At 53.2% G+C, this 25,127-nt stretch overlaps 1 protein-coding gene across 2 annotated transcripts in view; it reads left to right on the top strand.

Moving 5' to 3' along the window:
• The window catches only part of adprhl1 (ADP-ribosylhydrolase like 1), a 45,176-nt gene that overhangs the window by 2,340 nt on the left and 17,709 nt on the right, over positions 1–25,127 (top strand). The window contains exons 2-3 of one of the 2 annotated variants that reach the window (XM_038802745.1): positions 16,165–16,329; positions 16,436–16,576. In XM_038802745.1, the coding sequence (XP_038658673.1) occupies positions 16,165–16,329; positions 16,436–16,576 (306 nt within the window). The remainder of the gene's footprint in view (positions 1–16,164; positions 16,330–16,435; positions 16,577–25,127) is intronic. The other variant, XM_038802746.1, reaches the window with a different exon arrangement.

Below are 25,127 nucleotides of genomic sequence, written 5' to 3'. Positions count from 1 at the left end.
ACCGGGGGGGGGGGATTCTCCGTCCCACCGCACCGGGGGGGGATTCTCCGTCCCCCCGCACCAGGGGGGGGGGATTCTCCGTCCCCCCGCACCAGGGGGGGGATTCTCCGTCCCACCGCACCAGGGGGGGGGATTCTCCGTCCCCCCACACCAGGGGGGGGGGATTCTCCGTCCCACCGCACCAGGGGGGGGGGATTCTCCGTCCCACCGCACCAGGGGGGGGGATTCTCCGTCCCACCGCACCAGGGGAGGGGATTCTCCGTCCCCCCACACCGGGGGGGGGGGGGGATTCTCCGTCCCACCGCACCGGGGGGGGGGGGGGGGGGGGGGGGGGGAATTCTCCGTCCTGCTGCACCAGGGGCAGGAATTCTCCGTCCCGCCACAGCAGGGGGGGGGGGATTCTCCGTCCCCCCGCACCAGGGGGGGGGGATTCTCCGTCCTGCTGCACCAGGGGCGGGAATTCTCCGTTCCCCCGCACCAGAGGGGGGGATTCTCCGTCCCACCGCACCAGGGGGGGGGATTCTCCGTCCCCCCGCACCAGGGGGTGGGGGATTCTCCGTCCCCCCGCACCAGGGGGGGGGGGGGATTCTCCGTCCTGCTGCACCAGGGGCGGGAATTCTCCGTTCCCCCGCACCAGGGGGGGGAATTCTCCGTTCCCCCGCACCAGGGGGGGGGGGATTCTCCGTCCCACCGCACCGGGGGGGGGGGGGGGGGGGATTCTCCGTCCTGCTGCACCAGGGGCGGGAATTCTCCGTTCCCCCCACACCGGGGGGGGGGGGATTCTCCGTCCCACCGCACCGGGGGGGGGGGATTCTCCGTCCCCCCGCACCAGGGGGGGGGGAATTCCCCGTCCCCCCACACCAGGGGGGGATTCTCCGTCCCCCCGCACCGGGGGGGGGGGGGGGATTCTCTGTCCCACCGCACTGGGGGGGGGGGGGGGATTCTCCGTCCTGCTGCACCAGGGGCGGGAATTCTCCGTTCCCCCGCACCAGGGGGGGATTCTCCGTCCCCCCGCACCAGGGGGGGGGATTCTCCGTCCCCCCACACCAGGGGGGGATTCTCCGTCCCCCCGCACCGGGGGGGGGGGGGGATTCTCTGTCCCACCGCACCGGGGGGGGGATTCTCCGTCCCACCACACCGGGGGGGGGGAATTCTCCGTCCCGCCACAGCAGGGTGGGGGGATTCTCCGTCCCGCCACAGCAGGGTGGGGGGATTCCGCGTCCCGCCACAGCAGGGTGGGGGGATTCTCCGTCCCGCCACAGCAGGGTGGGGGGATTTTCCGTCCCGCCACAGCAGGGTGGGGGGATTTTCCGTCCCGCCACAGCAGGGTGGGGGGATTCTCCGTCCCGCCACAGCAGATTTCCATCTTGCCAGTTGGCCAATGGGCTTTCCCATTGTGGACAGCCCCACGCTGTCGGGAAATTCCCAGGCTGCCAGTGCAACGGAGAATCCCAACAGCGGAGTATCTAGCCCAATGTTTTTAGGATCAGTAGGTAACAGTTTGCAGGCCTTGAGTGAGGTGACACACAGGATGACAGCATCCTCGGAGACCAAGCACTTATGTACTGCTCTTCAATAAACTGAAGGTAGCTAGCACTGGACCTCAAGTATCCATGGGCCCTTCTCTGTGGACTCCAGCAAGCTCTGCCACATATCTGTCCAGTGGGAACAAAGTTAGCAAATTGATGCCAATCTCTGAAGTAGTTAGGCCTGACTTGATCCACCTGAAGATCTATCATTGAGGTGGAATAAAAGTCCTGGAAATTTAATAAATAAAAGAGAAATAGCAATGACCACAGGATATGGGTATCACTGGTCAGGTAAGTATTTACGTATGGACGTCTGTGGGTGGGTGGGGGGGGAGGGGGCACTGCCACATGATGAAACCTGGCACCGTGTGGGACGAGGGATGATACCCTCTCCTGGTGGCCGTCAAGGTGACGGTCGCCCTCAACTTCTATGCAACGGGGTCATTCCAGTCGCCGGGTGGGGACCTCTCCGGTATTTCCTCGCCATCGGCGCACAGGTGTATCCGTGCAGTGACTGATGCCCTGTATGACCTTGCCGACGGTTACATTCAGTTTCCTGTGGACCACGCCCACCAGGATGCCAGGCAGCTGGCCTTGCCTCCGCCGCCAGGATACCCATGTTCAGGGAGTAATTGATGGAGTGCATGTCGCCTTGTGGCCACCAGCGGAAAACAGGCCGATGTTCATGAACAGGAAGAAGTACCAATCCATGAACATTCAGGTGACACCACCAGATGAGGATCCTGCAAGTCTGTGCCCGGTACCCTGGCAGTGTACATGACTCGTTTCTCCTGGCGCAAGCATTCATCCCCGGCATGTTCATGGGACATCCCCCCCCCCCGGCTGCAGGGCTGGCTGCTGGGCGACAGGGTTACCCATTGCGATCGTGGCTGATGACACCTACACGGAGGCCACAGACCGACTCGGAGCACCGCTACAATCAGGCCCATTGTGTGACCAGGGATGTGGTGGAGAGGTGCTTTGGGGTGCTGAAGATGCACGTCAGGCTCCTGGACCGCTCTGGAGGGGCCCCCCAGTACAACTCAAGGAGGGTCGGCTGCATTGTTGTGGTGATGCACTATCAATTACGATGAGATGAGAGTAGAATTTAATCGAGGCTTTATTACACAGAGATGTGTGGCCTCCTACAGCAGCTGATGAAATGGCTGCTGTTCGGAGAGCACACACATTTATACTCCGCCTACTGGGCGGAGCCAGCAGGCAGGGATCTACCCCGTACCTGGGGCCTTACCGTAATACCCATATATACAGTATAGTACATCAGTGGTGACTACCACATGTGGTCTGCTGCGTCCTCCACAATATAGCCCAGTAGAGGGGCGATGTGCTGGAGGAGGAAGAGGGGGAGGGAGAGGATCACGAGGAAGGGCACGCCTCTCCAGCTGAGGAGGAGGGGGTGGGGGTCAATGTACGGGACATGGGGGCTAGACTGGAGGCTGCATTACACCACCGGCAGGGCCAGCGAGCACGGGATGGTTTAATTGGCATACGTTTCAGTAACTAGGGGGGGTGGTTTTGCTGAGCAGGGGCACGAACACTACAGTATGGCACCACCCACCACCCTCACTTCCCACAACACCAATGAGACACACATCCTCCACCACCGACCAACCTTAGCTCCCACACCACCGCATCAACCGCATGCACACCACTCCTCCATTACACATCCACCTGCGGCACAACAGGCTGGGCTCACACGGTTGCTAATGAAAGCGGATCTGGTCAATGGCATGGGTGATGATAACAGCCCCCCCCCATACGTTAGCGGCCATGGAGCCTAGGGATTGGGCCATCCTGTCTGGGACTGCGCCACCTCCCTCTGGGTCGGTGCGAAGCCAGCCAGGACCTGCGCAATGCCGCCGATGATCTGAGCGATGGCCTGCTGAGACCGGGCCACAATGATGAGCGCCGCTACGATCTGCACCTGGCTCTGGGTCATGGCTGCCTGTGAATGGGCAGCCCTGTCCTGGGCCACGGACGCCACCTGCACTGAAATCTCCAGGCCTTGCATAACCTGACCCATGTCCGACACCGTCGCCCCCATTGCCTCCACCGCAGATGCCACCCGTGCGGTCTCGGCCTGGGTGGCAAGCATGAGTGGCACCATTCCCTGCTCCTGCACGCGGATGCACTCCTCCACCTGCGTCTACCGGTGCTGGAAACTGGCCGTCATCCCGTTCTCTCATCCTTGGGTCGCTGACTGCGTCAGATCTATGGGTGGGTGTGGAAATTCCAGGAACGCGGGACCTGTCTGGGCGGCAGCTGGTGTCTCTGCGATGGTGGAGGGTGTAGGGGACTGCAGTGACGGAAAGTCTATGTCCTCATCAGAGCCAAAGTCCGGGGTCTCCTGTGTCGTTTCGTGGTGCATTCGTGATCCCTGTGTCACTGTCCCCTGTGTTCCTGTCCTCTGTGTGTCCGTCCCCTTGTCTCCGTCCCCTGTGTGTCCATCCTCTGTGTGTCCGTCCCCTTGTCTCCGCCCCCTGTGTGTCCGTCCCCTGTGTGTCCGTCCTCTGTGTGTCCGTCCCCTTGTCTCCGTCCCCTGTGTGTCCGTCCTCTGTGTGTCCGTCGCCTTGTCTCCGTCCCCTGTGTGTCTGTCCTCTGTGTGACCGTGCCGTGTGTCAGTCCCCTGTGTGTCCGTCCTCTGTGTGTCCGTCCTGTGTGTGTCCGTCCTCTGTGTGTCCGTCCTCTGTGTGTCCGTCCTCTGTGTGTCCGTCCCCTGTGTGTCCGTCCTGTGTGTGTCCGTCCTCTGTGTGTCTGTCCTCTGTGTGTCCGTCCTCTGTGTGTCCGTCCCCTGTGTGTCCGTCCCCTGTGTGTGTCCATCCCGTGTGTGTCCGTCCCGTGTGTGTCTGTCCTCTGTGTGTCCATCCTGTCATAATATCCACTTATGTATATAATGAGGTGCAGGCAGGCAGTGATTGACACACAGGATGACCAGTAAGCACACAACACAGTGCAGCCAATCACCAGACAGGACACTACCACTATAAAGTCAGAGGGCACAAGGTTTCCCGCTCTCTCTGGACCCAGCCACTGAGACAGTCAGAGTTCGTGAGCCAGCCAGTGCAAACACCATGCGGTAGCTGGTAAGTCTGGTCAGGCTACTGCTAGGTCTCCAGTCAGTTCAGTATAGTGTCAACCCAGCAAGCAGCCATCTGGTGAAATGGAAAATATCCGGCCTCCTCCGCAGCTCCGCATCTCTGGCAACCTCGGCGCCAATTGGAAGATCTTCAAGCAAAAGTTCCTCTTGTACATCGTGGCCTCCGACCTCGAAGCAGCATCGGATGCCAGGAAGATCGCGCTATTTCTCTCCACCGCGGGGGACCACGCCATCCATATCTATAACTCCCTTAAGTTCGCTGAAGGCGAAGACAAAACAAAATTCAAAACAGTCCTGCTGAAGTTTGACAGCCACTGCGACATTGAGGTGAATGAAAATACAGAAAAATGTGTCATTTGAAGCATGGAAGTCGGGCACTATCTGGTCTGAGTGAAACATGAGAGGAGACAGGGAAAGATCCCACAAAATGTTAGTAGCAGCTGCAAAGAGCAGGATTATAAAATGCAGATTATTTCTCACAAACAGGTTTAGCAAACACACAGGTTTCATGTATTAAGCTAAAACAATGACTCACACCTTCATTGAATGTAACTACCTCAGGAAGCATCTGGAAAGGTATGGATGAGAGTTTCAATTGAATTAAGTGACGAATGTTTAAAGCAGGCAGGTCTTTCAAGTCATAACCAAGTGAAATTTTAGCATACAGCTAAAAGCACCTTCATTGAAATTAACTCTCTTAGTAAACAGCTGGAAAGGAAATGAATGTTCAGTTGAATTTGGTGTCAATTCTAAGTGTGAAATTCTACTAATACCAAGTAAATTGAAAGAAAATTGGAGACAATCTGTCTACGAGAAACATAATTTAAAGTCAAAATCAAAGGCAAAGTTATGAGCTGGGGACAATTGAGAAATTAAACAATTGAAATGATGACAGGAATTAAAAGTAACACCTATTGAAACCAAAGTATTTTTTGAACATAACAAAGGACAATGTAATCAGATCTGAGAGGTGAGGCCATGCCCAAAATGAATACTTAGTTGTATTAGAATCTTTAGATCAAAGATATTTTTTACAATCAAAGTGAAATAAGCTAATTTACAATAAAGTCGTTAAAACTTAATAACTGTTCGAAAGAGAATATAAACCCGAAGAAAGGGAACAGCAGAGCCAGCTCTCACAGCTCGGTACATGGGAAGGATAGGACACAGCAACCGAGTTCACCAGCGAATACACCTAAAGAAGACCAGATTTTTAAAAGAAGATTGATTGTCAAGTTGGGCCTGGAGGTCCCTTCAACCAACCAGAAGGATCCAGAAGCAAGACCTTTTTACCTTTCTGTAAAGAAAGTGTTTGCAGCTTTTAAAAGAAAAAATATAATAATAAAATAACTTAACTTAACCTGAAAAAGTGGTTATTCCTAAAGTCTACTTTACTTACTTAGCAATGCAGGACCCGGACATCGATGCTACTAAGTGGTAAGTAGATAAAATCTTCGGTGAAGGTATGGGTTATACTGGGGGATAACTTGAAAATATAGTTTGACCTGAATAGTACCCACCGAAGCCTGTATCGGAGTCAGGGAGTGAGAATCCCTGTTCACCATTTAGAATGTCGGCCCTTTTTGGTATGTGGGATTTCTAAGATGAGTGGTGAGTTTTCAAAATCAGAGCTTTGAACGGTACGTTTTCCAGCAGAGGCTTCAGGGTAAGGATGAACCTTTTCAGTCCTTCTTGACCCATCTCCGCCTCCTAGCGCAGTCATGTAACTATGACTCGACGGCTGATTCCATGATCCAGGATCAGATCGTTTTCAGGATCCACTCCAACTCCCTTCGGCAACAGCTCCTGAAAGTCAAACAGTTGACCCTCCTTGTCGCTATTGAGACGTGCGTTGTCCATGAGCATGCTAAGAATCGTTACTCCCACATCAGGGCGACAAAGACTGCAAAGCTGGCCTCCCACGAGACGGAACGGGAGCAGGCCATCGCTCAGATGCAGGGCCTGAACATCGAGGAGAGTGGCCATTTCGCACACTTTCCCTGGGTCCCTGTGCATGCGCGCCACGACCGAGTGGACGACGAGACCGACAACACGACTGCGCAGGTGCGTACGCCGACCGACCGCACTGCGCATGCGCGATGGCGCACAGAACGTGCTGACGTTGGCTTCATGACGTGTCCGAATTGTGGCTCCACCCACTTAAAGCGGCAATGTCCTGCAAAAGGACGGCGGTGTCTACAGTGTGGCAAGCTTGGCCACTACGCAGCCCTTTGCAGATCTGCTCCACCGCTCAGCAGCCAGCAATGGCAATGCCATAGCTGCCAGTGGCTCGTGTCAACTAGGGGTATCCAATAAGGTGATCAAGGCAACACTACGGTTTGAAATCGTCGGGCCTGACAGAGCATCCCTGCTCGGTGCTCGAGCCTGCAAGCTCCTGAACCTGGTTCAGTGACTCATCATCACAAGCGACGGCCTCGCCTGATGGAAACTTGCAAGCCGACATTGATGACATTATCATGCAGTACCACAGCGTATTCGATGGAATGAGCACGCTCCCGTACTGATATAAAATCCTGCTCAAGCCGAACGCCACCCCTGTCATTCATGCACCATGCCGGGTGCCAGCACCCCTCAAGGATCATCTGAAGAAGACCTCCAAGACCAGGGCATCATATCAAATGTCAAGAGCCAACAGACTGGGTCAGCTCCATGGTCTGCGTAAAGAAGCCGTCAGGGGAGCTTCGCATTTGCATTGATCCTAAGGATCTAAACCGCAGCATCATGCGGGAGCATTACCCAATCCCGAAATGTGAAGAGTTAACCAGTGAGATGGCTCATGCCAAATTCTTTATTAAGCTGGACGCCTCCAAGGATTTTTGGCAAATACAGCTGTCCAGTCGCAAGCTGTGCACGTTCAACACCCCGTTCGGTCGCCACTGCTACAACCGCATGCCTTTCGGCATCATATCTGCCTCCAAAGTATTTCACTGCATCATGGAGCAGATGATGGAGGGCATCGAGAGAGTGCGAGTATACGTTGACGACGTAATTATCTGGTCCACAACGCCCCAGGAACACATCGCTCGCCTCAAGAAGGTGACAGTTGTGTGCCACCAACCTTCCGGCCTTTGACGAACGGGTGGTCCAAATTCGTGAAGAGACGGCCAAGGATCCTTTGCTGCAGCGTGTGATGCAGCACCTTACCAATGGCCGGCAGAAGGGACAATGTCCCCAGTTCTATAACGTAAAAGACGACCTGACGGTGGTGGAGGGAATCCTTCTGAAACTCGACAGGATCGTAATTCCTCACAGCATGCGGGCTATGCTGCTGGGCCAACTCCATGAGGGTCAGCTTGAGGTTGAGAAATCCCGAAGCAGAGCTCGGGGGGCGGTCTATTGGCCGGGCATCAGCCAGGACATTGCGGACACAGTCCTCAACTGCCCCACCTGTCAGAAGTTTCAACCGGCTCAACCCAAGTAAACGCTGCAACAGCACGAGATCATCACCTCTCCATGGTCCAAAGTAGGTGTAGACCTTTTCCACGCCTAGGGGCGTGACTACGTACTCCTGGTCAACTACTTCTCCAGTTACCCAGAAGTGGTGAAACTGTCCGACCTCACGTCAAAGGCGGTGATCAAAGCCTGCAAAGAAACGTTCGCCAGGCATGGGATACCGCTCACGGTAATGAGTGACAAAGGTCCTTGCTTTTACAGCCAGGAATGGTCTGATTTTGCACAGTCCTACAACTTCCATCACGTAACCTCCAGTCCCCACTACCCACAGTCAAACGGGAAGGCTGAGAAAGGGGTCCATATTATAAAGCGGTTACTGTGCAAAGCTGCAGACTCAGGCTCCGACTTCAACCTGGCGATGCTGGCATACAGAGCAACCCCGCTGCCCACTGGGTTGTCTCCAGCGCAGATGCTCATGAATCGCACTCTGAGGACCACAGTTCCAGCCATCCATGTTCCAGACCTTGACCACCTCACGGTCGTACAGAAAATGCAGCAGTCACGGGCCCAACAGAAAGCCACATACGATGCTCATGCCACGGATCTACCCGAGCTGGCTCCTACTGATCATGTTCGTGTCCAGTTGCCTGAGGGTGGCTGGTCAGCCACAGCTGTTGTGATCAAACAAGTGGCCCCAAGATCGTTCCTTGTCCGCATGGCTGATGGCTCCCTGCTATGGCGCTACAGACGGGCACTGCGAAGAGTTCCATGCCCGCTACCTGACCGAAGTGCCCCGCCGCCTACGATGCTTCCTCCGGACGTACCCTGCCACGAGGCCACCGATCTACCAGCAATCCTGCCGTCCCCACGACCACCGCGATGGCAGCGATCCCACCTATCCACGTGCAGGCGGCTCCTGATCCACCTCTGCGGCGATCGACAAGAATCCGTCGCCCACCACAAAGACTGAATCTGTAGACTGAACTTTTGTAAATTTTGTGACTTCATCGATTTAACCTCTGTAAATATTGTTTCGTTGGCCATGTATCTGCACTATCGACACCTTCCTATGTATATATGTTAATTTAGACACCTGTTGTATATAGTCAGTCATATGCATATATATTTATTTATCTAAAAAAAAAAGGGGGGGAGATGTCATAATATCCACTTATGTATATAATGGAGTGCAGACAGGAAGTGATTGACACACAGGATGACCAGTAAGCACACAGCACAGTGCAGCCAATCACCAGACAGGACACTACCACTATAAAGCCAGAGGGCACGAGGTTTCCCGCTCTCTCTGGGCCCAGCCACTGAGACAGTCAGAGTCCACGTGCTCGCCAGTGCAAACGCCATGCGGTAGCTAGTAAGTCTGGTCAGGCTACTACTAGGTCTCCAGTCAGTTTAGTATAGTGTCGACCCACAGCTGAATATGTTTATCACTTCTATCATTAAATAAAACAATGTTGCATCTTTTCCAGTGTTAGACGTCTGTTTCTAGCTTCCCTGCATCGAGTGCAGTCCACATCGAACCAACCTGCCTAACACATCACGTCCTCTGTGTGTCCGTCCCCTGTGTGTCTGTCCCCTGTGTGTCTGCCCCCTGTGTGTCCGTCCCGTGTGTCCGTCCCCTGTGTGACTGCCCCCTGTGTGTCCGTCCCGTGTGTCCGTCCCGTGTGTCCGTCCCCTGTGTGTCTCCCCCCTGTGTGTCCGTCCCCTGTGTGTCCATCCCCTGTGTGTCCGCCCCGTGTGTCCACCCCCTGTGTGTCCGTCCCCTGTGTGTCCGCCCCCTGTGTGTCCGCCCCCTGTGTGTCCGTCCCCTGTGTGTCCGACCCGTGTGTCCGTCCCCTGTGTGTCCGTCCCCTGTGTGTCCGTCCCGTGTGTCCGTGCCCTGTGTGTCCGCCCCCTGTGTGTCCGCCCCCTGTGTGTCCATCCCCTGTGTGTCCGCCCCCTGTGTGTCCATCCCCTGTGTGTCCGCCCCCTGTGTGTCCGCCCCCTGTGTGTCCGCCCCCTGTGTGTCCATCCCCTGTGTGTCCGTCCCCTGTGTGTCCGTCCCGTGTGTCCGTGCCCTGTGTGTCCGTCCCCTGTGTGTCCGTCCCGTGTGTCCGTGCCCTGTGTGTCCGCCCCCCGTGTGTCCGCCCCCTGTGTGTCCGCCCCGTGTGTCCGTCCCGTGTGTCCGTCCCCTGTGTGTCCGTCCCGTGTGTCCGTCCCGTGTGTCCGCCCCCTGTGTGTCCGCCCCCTGTGTGTCCGTCCCCTGTGTGTCCGCCCCCTGTGTGTCCGTCCCGTGTGTCCGCCCCCTGTGTGTCCGTCCCCTGTGTGTCCATCCCCTGTGTGTCCGTCCCCTGTGTGTCCGCCCCCTGTGTGTCCGTCCCGTGTGTCTGTCCCCTGTGTGTCCGTCCCGTGTGTCCGTCCCGTGTGTCTGTCCCCTGTGTGTCCGTCCTCTGTGTGTCCATCCCCTGTGTGTCCGTCCCCTGCGTGTCCGTCCCCTGTGTGTCTGTCCCCTGTGTGTCCGTCCCCTGTGTGTCCGCCCCCTGTGTGTCTGTCCCCTGTGTGTCTGTCCCCTGTGTGTCCGCCCGTGTGTCTGTCCCCTGTGTGTCTGTCCCCTGTGTGTCCGTCCCCTGTGTGTCCGTCCCCTGTGTGTCCGCCCCCTGTGTGTCTGTCCCCTGTGTGTCTGTCCCCTGTGTGTCCGCCCGTGTGTCTGTCCCCTGTGTGTCTGTCCCCTGTGTGTCCGTCCAGTGTGTCCGCCCTCTGTGTGTCCGCCCCCTGTGTGTCCATCCTCTGTGTGTCCGTCCCCTGTGTGTCCGTCCCCTGTGTGTCCGTCCAGTGTGTCCGCCCTCTGTGTGTCCGCCCCCTGTGTGTCCGTCCCCTGTGTGTCCGCCCCCTGTGTGTCCGCCCCCTGTGTGTCCGTCCACTGTGTGTCTGCCCCCTGTGTGTCCGCCCCCTGTGTGTCCGCCCCCTGTGTGTCCGTCCCCTGTGTGTCCGCCCCCCGTGTGTCCGTCCCGTGTGTCCGCCCCCTGTGTGTCCGTCCTCTGTGTGTCCACCCCCTGTGTGTCCGTCCCCTGTGTGTCTGTCCCCTGTGTGTCCGCCCCCTGTGTGTCCGCCCCCTGTGTGTCTGTCCCGTGTGTCCGTCCCCTGTGTGTCCGCCCCCTGTGTGTCCGCCCCCTGTGTATCTGTCCCGTGTGTCCGTCCCCTGTGTGTCCGCCCCCTGTGTGTCCGCCCCCTGTGTGTCCGTCCCCTGTGTGTCCGTCCCCTGTGTGTCCGGCCTCAGTGTGTCCGCCCCCTGTGTGTCCGTCCCCTGTGTGTCCGCCCCCTGTGTGTCCGTCCCCTGTGTGTCCGCCCCCTGTGTGTCTGTCCCCTGTGTGTGTCCGTGTCCTCTGTGTCCGTCCCGCGTATCGGACGCTGATTGCAGGCCGTTCCCCTGGGCACTTCTCTTGGTGCTTGTGCTGGCCCCTTGTGGGCCGCTGAATCGGTGGACTATGGGGCCCGTTGATGCCGTCATAAAACGCCCCGGTATTTACGGCGGCGTCAACACTTTGCCCCATTATCGGAAAATCCCGCCCCATGTGGTGGAGATCATGTGCAGGATTCTCCGACCCTCTCGGCCGGAACCGCGATTGGCGCGGGGGCGGAGAATAGCCGTTCGTGCCGGAACTTTGGTACAACGGCGCTTCCGCGGATCCGCCAGTCGGGGCTGTTGGAACAGACCCCTATGGGGATTCTCCGCAGTCAACCCCGCCAGCGTGGTTTATATATGGTACCACCCACCGGGAGCTGGGATCCACGGCCGTAGTGGCAGTCCTGGTGGGGGGGTATCTGACTCCGGTGGGGAGGGGGGGCCTCAGCGGGCCATCGCCATCTGGGAGGAACCTACCTTCCTCCGCGCGGGCCTCTGTGTGGTTCTGCCATATCGGCGGTGCCCATGCCGAGGTGGGCCACTCTGCGCATTTGCGGACCCGCTTGCTGCCGCCCTGCGCAAGCACAGCCATGCGGCCTGGCTAGCAGGGCCTCGCCGGCAGCCTGAGCTTTGGGCAGGGCCGGCTCAAGGCACCGGCAACTCGGGCAGTCGCCCGGGGCGCCATGTGCTCGGGGGCGCCAGAGACTCGGGTCCCGCGCATGTGCAGTTGGGCCGGTGCCAAACAGCGCATGCGCGGTGGCCCCCCGCCCCCAGGGCGGCCCCCCGGCTCGGTCCGCCCCCCCGCTCAGTCCCCCCCCCCCGCCCCCCCTCGGGTCCGCCCCCCCGCACCGGCCTCGGGTCCGCCCCCCGCGTGTCCGCCCCCCTCTCGGGTCCGCCCCCCCTTCGGGTCCGCCCCCCCCGCACCGGCCTCGGGTCCGCCCCCCGCGTCCGCCCCCCCCTCGGGTCCGCCCCTCCTCGGCCCCGCCCCTCCTCGGCCTCGCTCCCCCCCACCCCTCCTCGGCCTCGCCCCCCCCGCCTCTCCTCGGCCTCGCCCCCCCCGCCCCTCCTCGGCCTCGCCCCCCCCCGCCCCTCGGCCTCGGCCCCGCCCCTCGGCCCCGCCCCCCCTGGCCTCACCCCCGCCCCCCCTGGCCTCACCCCCCCCCCCCCCCCCCTCCCCCAAGGGCGCCGAAGTTCAGCTTGCCCGGGGCGCCAGCAACCCTAGAGCCGGCGCTGGCTGTGGGACGCATGCTGGGGCTCTGCTAGCCCCCTGGAAAACAGAGAATCACCCCGGATGTTCGAGGAAAACTTCCGGAGTGATTCTCACCTGTTTTCTGGCGGGCTTGGGGACTTAGTCCCCAGGAGGGAGAATCCCGCCCGATATCAAATGTGATGAATGTCCTGTTCTGTAATACTGGAACACACTGTTTGGAGTCAGCATGGTACCTGACTTGTGGGAGTGCTTAGCTTCTATAAGGTACAGAGAGTACCTATAGAGCAACCCCATAGTATATACGCAATGCCTGAAGAATACTCCCAGAGTATTCTCACAATCTCGACTTTATACAATACAGTGTAAACATGCTACCTGCAGACTAATCCAAAAATATGCATCCAGTACTTGTAGAATATATATTGAATATATATAATTTATGTATAGTGTGTGCAAAATGCTTCCACATTATCATAGATATCATAGAATTTACAGTGCAGAAGGAGGCCATTCAGCCCATTGAGTCTGCACCGGCTCTTGTAAAGAGCACCCTACCCAAGGTCAACAACTCCACCCTATCCCCATAACCCAGTAATCCCACCCAACACGAAGGGCAATTTTGGACACTAAGGGCGATTTATCATGGCCAATCCACCTAACCTGCACATCTTTGGACTGTGGGAGGAAACCGGAGCACCCGGAGGAAACCCATGCACACACGGGGAGGATGTGCAGACTCCGGAATCGAATCTGGGACCCTGGAGCTGCGAAGCAATTGTGCTATCCACAATGCTACACACAGTACCTCCAGAATACTCCCACAGCATACATACAATAAGTACAGAATATCACATGGACTGCAGCTGAAGGTGAATCATCACCACCTTCTCAAGAGGATTTGGGGCATGGCAATAAATGTTGGCCTCACCAGCGACTCTTACATCCCTTGAACAAATAGATTAAAATGTTATTCCGCCCCTTCCATATTATTTGCATCTTCGAGTGTTTTCTGATAGATGTTTTTTTCTTCATCCTTCTATGGGATGTGGGCAAGGACAGCATTTGTTGTCCACCCCTAATTGCCCTTGAACTGAGCAGCCATTTCAGAGGGTGGTTAAGAGTCAACTGTGTGGGTCTAGAGTCACCTGTGGGACAGGCAAGTAAGGCCCCCAGATTTCCTTCCCTGAAGGGCAATAGTGAACCTGATGGGTTTTTACAACAATGGTTTCATGGTCATTATTAGACTTTTTAAATTCAAATTCTACCATCTGCCATGGTGGGATTTGAACCCAGGTCTCTGAATTACTATTCCAGCAACAATACCACTCTACCACTGCCTCCCCAAAATAACTCCCTCCCCAGAATAACATTGACTTGCCACCTTTGAGCACAAGAGCACATGAAATGGGTGCAGCATTAACTAGCTCATAAGATCCTCGAACCTCCTCCGCCAGTCAATAAGATCATGCTGAAGTTTGACGTCAACTCCACCCTTCCACCTTATCCCTTGATTTCCCAGAGCCCAAAGGTATATCAATCTCAGCCTTGAAGACACAGAGGAGCACCCTGTGCTCTGTTTATATCAAAGAACCCTTCAAGCTATCTCCATTTCTTATGCCTGGCTGTTCACACTGAGTGTTTATTTGATCAAAGGTGAACTGAAGGAAAATACTGATGATCAAATTGGCTAAAAAGTATCCCTAAGTTTTGAATGTGTTTGGAAGTACTTTACACAGATCCCTCCCCCCTGCCCCCCATTGTCTAGCTCTTATTTCTAAGAGCTGCGGATCGTTCACACTCAAATGGAATGTGAGATATTCTAGGAATTTGCATTCACTCACTAGCTTGACATCCGAATCCTGTTCCACTGATAATTCACATTATTCAGATATGATTGCGGGCACCCATAATAGCATGTAGCAGATTAGAGTCCATGGTAATGAGCGTGGAAACTAATGTAACAGAAAATAAACAGAGTCAAACACTCCATTTGTGTATCACTCTTTAAGCATGAGGCTGGAGGACCTGTTCATATTCATATTTAGATTCTTGCCAGCTGGCTGCCCCTGAAATAACCAATCCAAGGTACATGCTGCAAATTTAGGGATAAGTCAGTAAGAGGGGATACTCCAAAATTAACCAGGGAAGCAATTCACATTGTCAAGGAGGACTATGGGCCTAGGTATGGCTCACACACAAACACTATAGAAACATAGAAAATAGGAGCACGGGGAGGCCATTTGGCCCTTCCAGCCTGCTCTGCCATTCATTATGATCATCCAACTTAATAGCATTATCCCACCTTCCCCCCCATATCCTTTGATCCCCTTCGCTCCAAGTGCTATATCGAACTGCTTCTTGAAAACCTAGGGCGGGATTCTCCGGCCGCATTCGCCCGGCGATCGGAAAATCCCACCAGAGGTCAATGGAGCTCTCCATTGTACGGGGCTCGCCCGTGGCGTTCCTGCGGTGGGTGAGGCAGGAGAATCCAGCCCAAAGTGTTGTGGCCACAACTGTTTTCTGTGGAGGAGAATTCCGCAAGCCGACCACTTTCTGGGTAAAGAAATTTCTCCTCAGCTCAAAGAATAGTTCCATTATCCACACACACACACACATTTCAGAAATCAAACTGTATGTCACTGGTCAACAATCTCTTTGTTTCCTTTTGTTAATAAACAGCATCCTTCTTTGTTATGCTCATTATTTGAAAAATGTATCTGTTTATGGGCCGGCTTTTATTTACCCACCCTGCTGATTTCTATTTTACACTGGGGCAGAATCTTACTGCCCCATCACGGCGCAGGACCGAGCAAGAAAACGTGAAAAGCCACAAAAGTCCATTCACTCCAGCGGGATCTCCGGCAGGAGGGGCTATAACATTCCATCCATTGTGCCTTTGAATGGCTCCAACACTGGTCCAACTAGGGGCTTTTCACAGTAACTTCATTGAAGCCTACTTGTGAAAAAAGTGATGATTATTATTATTACTGTTGCTCGCATCCCCTATTAGCGCAATCCTCTCGATTCTCAATATCTATCCATTCTCTCCTCTCTAATCAATTTTATTTTAGCTTGGCCAAATAAGGGCAAACTGTAACTTGGATTCATGTAACACCTCTAGTGTAGGAAGATGTCCCAAGGAGTGATTATCAGACAAAATTTGACATTGAACCATATGAGGAGATATTGGGACAGGTGACCAGATATTTGGTCTAAGTGTTAGGTTTTAGCAAGCGAACCAAGGGACAAGTGAGGTAGAGTGTTTGGAGGAATCTATGGAGGGAATTTCAGAGTTTAAGGCCGAGACAGCTGAAAACATGACCAGCAAGAGTGTTAAATTAGGGATGCAAATGTGAGGAGAATTGGAGGAGTACAGAGGTCTCAGAAGGTTGTAGGACTGAGCAGATGGGGATGGTGAGCCCGTGGAGAAATAAGAAACTACATTTCTAAGAGTTCAAAAAAGAATTAACTTTGTCCATAACTGAACTTTCAGATTTCTGGTGCCTCGAGGATCTTTATCGCGAAATGGTGAAGGTTTATGTTGATGTTGTTGAAAAAATCCATAAGAGACGGCCAGACCCAGCGACTGTTGAGGGCTGCACTCAGCTCAAACCTGATAACTATATCCTGGGATGGCACACACCTTTTAATGTGAAAGGTACGTGTACCCACGTGGCACTGCATGCTAAAATGACAAACCGCAGCATCTCAACGCTTGACCACAGAACTGAACTCTCTTCTCTCCCAATTTCTGTTTTCTGAAGGGTCGGGATTTGGTGCAGCCACAAAGGCCATGTGCATCGGGATGAGATACTGCCAACCTGAGAAACTAGACAATCTTGTGCAAGTGAGCATTGAATCAGGTCGAATGACACACAACCATCCCACAGGTAAACACCCTGCAGGTAATCACACCCCCTCACAGGTAATCACCCAGCAGGTAATCATCCCACAGTTACCCCCCCCCCCAAACAGGTAATCACCCCACAGTTAATCACCCCCCCCCATAGGTAATCATCCCACAGTTACCCCCCCCCCCCCCCCAACAGGTAATCATCCCACAGTTACCCCCCCCCAAACAGGTAATCACCCCACAGTTAATCACCCCCCCCCCATAGGTAATCATCCCACAGTTACCCCCCCCCCCCCAACAGGTAATCATCCCACAGTTACCCCCCCAAACAGGTAATCACCCCACAGTTAATCACCCCCCCCCCATAGGTAATCACCCCATTCGTAATCATCCCACAGGTAATACAAACATATGAATTAGGAGCAGGAGTTGGCCATTTGGCCTATTGAGCCTGCTCTGCCATGCAATAAGATCATGACTGCTCTAATTTTAGCCTCAGCTTCATATTCCTGCCTAATTCAACAACCTTTCACCCCCTTTCTTATCGAGCATCTATCTACTTCTTCCCTAAAGATATCCGCAGACTCTGGCTCAAACACCTTTTGAGGAAGAGAATTCCAAAGCCTCACAACCCTCTGAGAGAAGATTCTTTTCCCCTTCATCTCTGTCTTAGAACGTTAGAAACAAAAGCAGAAGTAAAGCATTCAACCCTTCAAACTTCTTCTCCCATTCAATAAAATAATGATTGATCTTGGACATGAACACCCCCCATCTATGAATCACTCCACTCCCTCATTCCCCAAAAGTCCATCACCCTCTCTTTTGAATGTACTCAATGTTCACAGCCCTCTGGGGTACAGAAGTTTAAAGGTTCACAACTCCTTAAGTGAAGACATTTCTCCTGAGTCTCCTTTTGGCTTCTCCTATTTTACTTTGGTCACCACAATGATAGTTATCCAGTCAGTCCAGTCCTGCCAGTCCCCCATTCCTCTTCCAGTTCCGCTGTGTTTAAGTCTCCCACCACCACAGCTTCCCATCTGGTCAAGATTTCCTCTTCTTCTTCCTGATAGTCCCATCCACATCACTCACCTCACCACATTTTCTCCCTCTCTCCACAACCGATAACTCAATCATTTCAATCTCTTCTCAGCTACTTTTTCGATGCTCGATCTTCACTGGCCCCTTGATGTGCTGGTTCCTGATTTGTCCTTTCGTATTATTTCACACATCCATCTCAACATCCACATCTCATGAGTATCCAATTGTTGTTCCTCTCTTTTTGATGTTACCCAAGTTTTTGCACTGTATAACCAGGGCAGTCTCACAACTGACTTGTAGATTCTTTGGCGGACACCCCATTATTCCCGGATAATAGCGGGAGAGCCCCGAAATGGAGTTTGCGTGGGTGCCGAACAGAGTGCAATGCTCCCGATCGGCGGCACTGTACACAATCTAGTTCACACCCTCGCTGGACGTGAACCAGGCAAGCATATTTAAATCGGCATTTAAATACGCTCAAACCAGAATCTCCTGGCTGCTGGGATCCTCCCCCCCCCTTGTTGCCGCGTGAGGCTGGCGGAAATCACTACTAATCTCCACCAATGGAGAGCAGACATGAAACCCATACTTAGGGGCTCGGAGGCCATTGGAGCCCCAGGTATTTGGGGACAGGGCCCTGGCACCCTGGAAGTGCCAACCTTGCACTGCGAGTTTGGCAGTGCCAGGGTGCCAGGTTGGCACTACCAGGTGATGAATGTAGGAAATTGTTATGTATTTTATTTTATATTTATGGCAGTGAAGCTATTTTAAAAATCCAGGTTTAAAATGCATACAAGCAGTTGGTCTGTTAAAGCTGTAATTAAGGTGTGATAAAAGTGAGGTGATTATTAATTCTAACCATTGCCTTGTTTACTTATAAATGGCTAATGGAATATTATTGACATTTGGACAATTCCCTGGCGTGGAGATAATTTGAGGGAAGGTGTTTAGTCCTATCTAAACAGATCATGTGACATCTTATTGGGGTACAAATGATGTAATTAATGGGAGGAGCCAGGTCTGTTTGTAGTTTTGGCAGTTTTATCATAGGATTTGAGTCTGACAAGACAGAAGGATTTTCAGTGTTCCTGAAAGGGTCTCTCTCAAAAGGTCTATACAGAAAACAGCAAGTAACTCTGATTTTCATTTCATTTCATTGTAAACTTTATTTATGAGTGGATTTTGAACTGTATTGGGGTTGGTTGGTTGGAATATTCATGGCATAAGTTAAAATTTTTCTTTTTATTTGAGCACTATTTAACTGTTAATGGTAAAGCTATTTCTTTGATGATAATGTGGTTAATTTTGTGTTTAAATTAAAGTTTGTTTTAACATGAAAGATACATATTGGTCAGAGTCATCCCTCCTAGGGTAAAATATCCTTTCCTCACAGTTTTACAAATTGAAATATTGTTTGGGGTTTCCCGCCTGGAATTTAAACACAAATTGGGATCTGGCCCAGTGTCTGACAAAAATTGGGGGGCGCGATTCTCCGCTCCCACGCTGGGTGGGAGAATTGCAGGAGGGCCGCTCTGGCACCCCCGCGATTCTCCCACCCCCCCAAAATGGCGTGTCGCGTTTTGCGTTATGCGTTTTGCGACACGCCGCTCGGAGAATCGCAGGTTGCCGTTTTTCACGGCGACCTGCGATTCTCCGGCCCGGACGGGCTGAGCGGCCTGCCATTCCCGACCTGTTCATGCCGGCGGCAACCACACCTGGTCGCTGCCGGCGTGAACATGGCGCAAAAGGTAAGTTTGGGGCCTGTGGGGGGCGGAGAGGGGATCGAGCACCACGGTCGTGCTCGGGAGGAGACTGGCCCGCGATCGGTGCCCACCGATTGTCAGGCCGGCGTCTCCAAGGGACGCACTCTTTCCCCTCCGCCGCCCAGCAAGATCAAGCCACCACTTCTTGCGGGGCAGCGGAGGGGAAGACGGCAACCGTGCATGCGCGGGTTGGAGCCAGCCAACCTGCGCATGCGTGGCTGATGTCATTAGGCGCCGCCGGCCGCGTCATTCTCGGCGTGCCGTCTTGACGCCAGCATCAATGCCCGGCGGCCGAGATTTACGGAACGCCGCTCCTAGCCCTCGGGGGGGGGGGGGGGGGAGAATAGGGGGCAAGGAGCGGCCTCCAACGCCGTCGTGAAACACTCCAGGTTTCATGACGGCGTCGGGCGTTGCGGAGAATTCCGCCCGGGGTCTGGTCCATATCCTTATACAGAGTTGGAGGTTGGCACTGCCAGGGTGCCAACGAGCACTGTCAAAGGATGGGGCTTGAAAGAGGGCGTGGGCCTGAAAGGTGGTGAGGCATGAAGGGCAGGGGCATTTGGTGATCCCATTAGAGGGATTTGTGCCAGCAATTAGAGGAAGGTTTGATGCAGGCTAGAAGGGGGCAAGACCCGAAGGGAGAACCTTTAGGAGGGGCCTGATGCGAACGATCTTTGGGGAGGAGATACCTGTACTCTCACTTTGAGATTGGAGTGTCCTTTAAAAAGGGCACCCTGATCTCTGTGAGGCCGGGCTTTCTGTCTTCAGGTTCCACACACTTTCACGGTGAGTTTCACCCAAGGTGCTATAAAAGAACTAAAGATGGGAGAACTGTGATGGGAATCACGCTGGAACAAACTGGTGGGATTCAGACCGGTTTTCTGGCCCAAAGAGAATTCTGCCCTTTGTTTCAGTTTCTGAAGTGCGTTTCCATCACATAACACTTCACCGCCCTTCTTTCAATGACTCCAAATGGAGCGAAAAATTCATTGTTTGATTTCCATTTCCATACCTCCATCTTCTCCCCTCATTAACCCTATTCACTTTCTCCAAGTCTTCATCCAGAATCTTTACATCTTCAGTCTGATCCTCTTCCCTCAGCTCAAACATACAGTACAGAAATTGGGACTTTGGTTGTCTGATCTTCCTATCACTGTCTTCCAGTGCTTTTCTCTAGATACTTGGTCATGTTTGTATCATCCCCACCACATAGCTCAATGCCATCTACAAACATCATTGACCATGCCACTTCCTGTCTCACTAGCTTTAGTTAAAACATCCATGACAATGAGGAAGAGGAAGGGGCTCCTTGGTGCAATCCAACTTTGGCTTTGAAAATTCTGCTGTCCCCACACTGTTTGTTTCCTTGTGGCTGGTACTTGAGTCCTTGTACATGTCCTGTAATCGTGTGCATACTTCTTAGAGATTCCATGAACTTTAACATATCTTCACACTACCTCCCTAGATGCCCAGTAATAAGTTTTCTCTAGCTCAATGATTATTGAGCTGCATTGGCCTTCCTGGTATTTCTCTAACACTTGTCTAAAAGAAGAAATATTATTGGTGATGCTTCTATTTGGGAATTATTCTGAACCGACCTTCATGAATTTCCACTATCTTTCTCAGTCTCTGGTCCATGGCTCTCTCCCATATCTTGAAGCTATGAGGGAGGTGTTTAATTCCTCAGTAGTTTTGGCAATCTTGAATATCTTCCTTTCCATTGAATATTTATCCTCATCTCAGTCTGAAATGGCTAGGCCGTTTTCCTAAGAGTATGGTTAATATTTCTCGGCACACCATCTTGGGGAAACAGCTTCTCAGTATCAACTAAGCCCTCATTCTTCTAAACTCCAGAGATTGTAGGCTCAGCCTGTTAAATTGACAGCCCTTTGATCCCAGGAACCAATCTAGCTAATGATCCATTGCACGCCTCCTAAGGCAAGAACATCCTTCCTTAGATAAAGAGACCAAAATTGTACAGAGCACTCCTAGTGTGGTCTCAACAAAACCCAATACAACAATAGCAATTGTAGTTTCCTTATTTTTAAACTCCAACCCCCTTCTAATAACAGCCAACATATCTTTTGCCTTCTGCAGCTTTGATCCATACATATCCTTTCAAGTGTCAGTGGCCTCAGTGGTGACACCCCAATGTTTGTGAACATTGACCAGATAAGAACATAAGAACTAGGAGCAGGAGTAGGCCATCCGGCCCCTCGAGCCTGCTCCACCATTCAATGAGATCATGGCTGATCTTTTGTGGACTCAGCTCCACTTTCCTGCCCGAACACCATAACCCTTAATCCCTTTATTCTTCAAAAAACTATCTATCTTTATCTTGAAAACATTTAATGAAGGAGCCTCTACTGCTTCACTGGGCAAGGAATTCCATAGATTCACAACCCTTTGGGTGAAAAACTTACATCAAAGAGATGTAAGTTGCAATAAATGCATTCCAATCACTCAAGTGTGTGATTTCACTGCACTTTCATCTCTTTAATGTGGTCAATCTTTCCAAACATTGGGGGGGGGGGGGGGGTCACCACTTAGGCCTCTGAAGCATGAAAGGATAGGAATAGATCAAAGCTGCAGATGGCTTTTACGAGCTGTCAATCATAGACCACTACTGGAAAGGTATGAATGACTTTCAAATAGTGGATCTGAGGGAACTAAATACAGGAACAGCTGCTCTCCTTCGAGGAATGGACACTTGGAGCTGCAAGGTAAGTATTACAGCTATATATAAATAATTTGGAGGAAAATGTAACTGGTCTGATTAGTAAGTATGCAGACGATACAAAGGTTGGTGGAATTGCGGATAGCGATGAGGACTGTCAGAAGATACAGCAGGATTTAGATCGCTTGGAGACTTGGGCGCAGAGAAGGCAGATGGAGTTTAATCTGGACAAATGTGAGGTAATGCATTTTGGAAGGTCTAATGCAGGTAGGGAATGTACAGTGAATGGTAGAACCCTCAAGAGTATTGAAAGTCAGAGAGATCTAGGTGTACAGGTCCACAGGTCACTGAAAGGGGCAACACAGGTGGAGAAGGGAGTCAAGAAGGCATACGGCATGCTTGCCTTCATTGGCCGGGGCATTGAGTATAAGAATTGGCAAGTCATGTTGCAGCTGTATAGAACCTTAGTTAGGCCAGTGTTTAATTCAGGTTGCCACACTACCAGAAGGATGTGGAGGCTTTAGAGAGGATGCAGAAGAGATTTACCAGGATGTTGCCTGGTATGGAGGGCATTAACTATGAGGAGCGGTTGAATAAACTCGGTTTGTTCTCACTGAACGACGGAGGTTGAGGGGTGACCTGATAGAGGTCTATAAAATTAGGAGGGGCATAGACAGAGTGGATAGTAAGAGGCTTTTCCCCAGGGTAGAGGGGTAAATTACTAGGGGGCATAGGTTTAAGATGTGAGGGGCAAGGTTCAGAGGAGATGTACGAGACAAGTTTTTTACACAGAGGGTAGTGGGTGCCTAGAACTCGCGGTCGGAGGAAGTGGTGGAAACAGGGACGTTAGTTACATTTAAGGGGCATCTTGACAAATACATGAATAGGATGGGAATAGAGGGATACGGACCCAGGAAGTGTAGAAGACTGTAGTTTAGTCGGGCAACATGTTCGGCACGGGCTTGGAGGGCCGAAGGGCCTGTTCCTGTGCTGTACTCTTCTTTGTTCTTTGTTCTTTAATGCTTCCTACTGCCCTAGTCTAGACTGCGCTCTAGATTCCAGAAGCGGACCTTTTTCCTGAGGGGGGGTGGGTGGGGGTCGTCAGTGTGTGGAGGGATTTCCCATGGACAGGGTGTTCCTGTGAGGAGCCCCATTACACAATTCCCTATTACAGGTGTCCCTGGGAGGTCCCCCTAATCCATGGTTTCTGGGGGGGGGGGGGGGGGGTCTATCTATTAAAGGGGTTCCTGGGTGGGCCACTATTATAGGGATCCCGGGAGGGGCGGATCGGGTCACCTCCGTACTTCGGGGATGGAGGACTGTCGTGCAGTGAGGGGAGGGCTCAGGTTGGGGTATTCAAGATAGATTTGTGGTGCGGGGAGGGGTGTCAGGGCCAATTTGTGGTGCAGAGGGGGGATAGGGGGTGATTTGCGGTGCGAGGTGGGAGGGTCAGGACCGGTTTGTGCTTGGGAGGGGTGGAGAGGGGGGGGGGGGGGGGGGGGGGGTGCCGGCTACAGGATTTAGCTATCAGGCTGCCCGTTCAAGATGGTGGCCCGATAACGAGATTCCCCTGGAATCCCTCTGGCAAAGCCAACATTTACTGCTCTTCCCTAATTCTTGTGAGCTGCCTTCTCAAACCGCTGCAGCCAATGTGGTATAGCCAAATCGACAGTGTATTTTCCTGTTGTAGTTTGATATGACCATGTGACTAGCTAATGGGCCGTTACGAGTCAATCACATTGCTGTGGACCTGCAGTCATGACTCGATCGGACTAAGCAAGAGTGACAGCTATCCTCCTCTATAAGACAATAGTGAATCAGATAATCATCCTTCAGGTAATCATCAACTCCATGTAATTGCAACAACAACTTGGATATGATAGCGCCCATAATCCAAAGTGATTGATAGGAGTTTTATTAATTGAAACTTAACACTAAGCTACATAAAGAGATATCAGGGCCGACAACCAAAAGCTTCATCGAAGAGTTAAGCTTTGAGAAGCAACGTAAAGGGTTTGGGAGGGAGGTGGAGAGGGTTGGAGGGTGTTAATGGAACTCCAGAGCTTCGGGCGAAGGTAGCTGAAAGCACGGCCGCTAATAGCAGAGAAATTAATAGTGCTGATGCACAAAATGCCAGAATTGAAGATGTATAAAGATCTCAAGGGTGGACGATGGGTAGAGGGGATCTGGAACAAGTTAGGGTAAGACAGCATAGTTTACATACGCTCAAGTTTCATTAGGGCGTTTGATGGAAAGTTGGCCGGGGGGGGTATTGGAATAGCCAAGTTTAGAGGTGGTGTGTGGTTGGAAGATCCCCAGAATTGGAGGAGTGAAAATGTCTCAAAGAGTTTTTGGGGTTGGATTACGCTGACAATTTAGAAATGGGGAGGAATTGAGAGAGGTAATGGTGAGGTAGAGCTGGTTGTCGTCAGTGTTCATGTGGAAACTAACACCATGCCTTTAAATTATATCATGGAGGAGCAGCATTTAAATAAGAAATAGGAAGGGGCCAAGGATAGGTCCTTGGGGGACACCAGGGGCGGGATTCTCTGCCCCCGCCGTGTCCCGAAGTCTCCGGCACCAGAGATTTGGCGGGGGCGGGAATCGCACCGCGCCTGTTGGCGGGCCACCCCCCTCGGCGATTCTCCGGCCCGCGATAGGCCGAAGTCCCGCCACTGTCATGCCGGTCCTGCTGGCGTGAATCAAACCACCTACCTTACCGGCGGGACCAGGCGGCGCGGGCAGGCTCCGGTGTCCTGAGGGGGGGGGGGCGCGATCTGGCCCCGGGGGTGCCCCCACGGTGGCCTGGCCTGCGATCGGGGCCCACCGATTGGCGGGCGGGCCTGTGCCGTGGGGGCACTCTTTTCCTTCTGCCTTCGCCATGGTCTTCACGATGGCGGAGGCGGAAGTGACCCCCTCCCATGCGCATGCGCCGGTATGACGTCAGCAGCCGCCGGTATGACGTCAGTGGTGCCAAAGGCCGTTCCCGCCAGCCGGCGGGGCGCCAACCACTCCGACACGGGCCTAGCCCCTCAATGTTGGGGCTTGGCCCCTAAAGGTGCGGAGAATTCCCCTCCTTTGGGGCGGCCCAACGCCGGAGTGGTTCACGCCACTCCATCCCGCCG

Source organism: Scyliorhinus canicula, chromosome 7, assembly GCF_902713615.1.
Source record: "Scyliorhinus canicula chromosome 7, sScyCan1.1, whole genome shotgun sequence".
Taxonomy (NCBI): Eukaryota; Metazoa; Chordata; class Chondrichthyes; order Carcharhiniformes; family Scyliorhinidae; genus Scyliorhinus; species Scyliorhinus canicula.
This window is presented reverse-complemented; position numbering and strand designations above follow the sequence as displayed.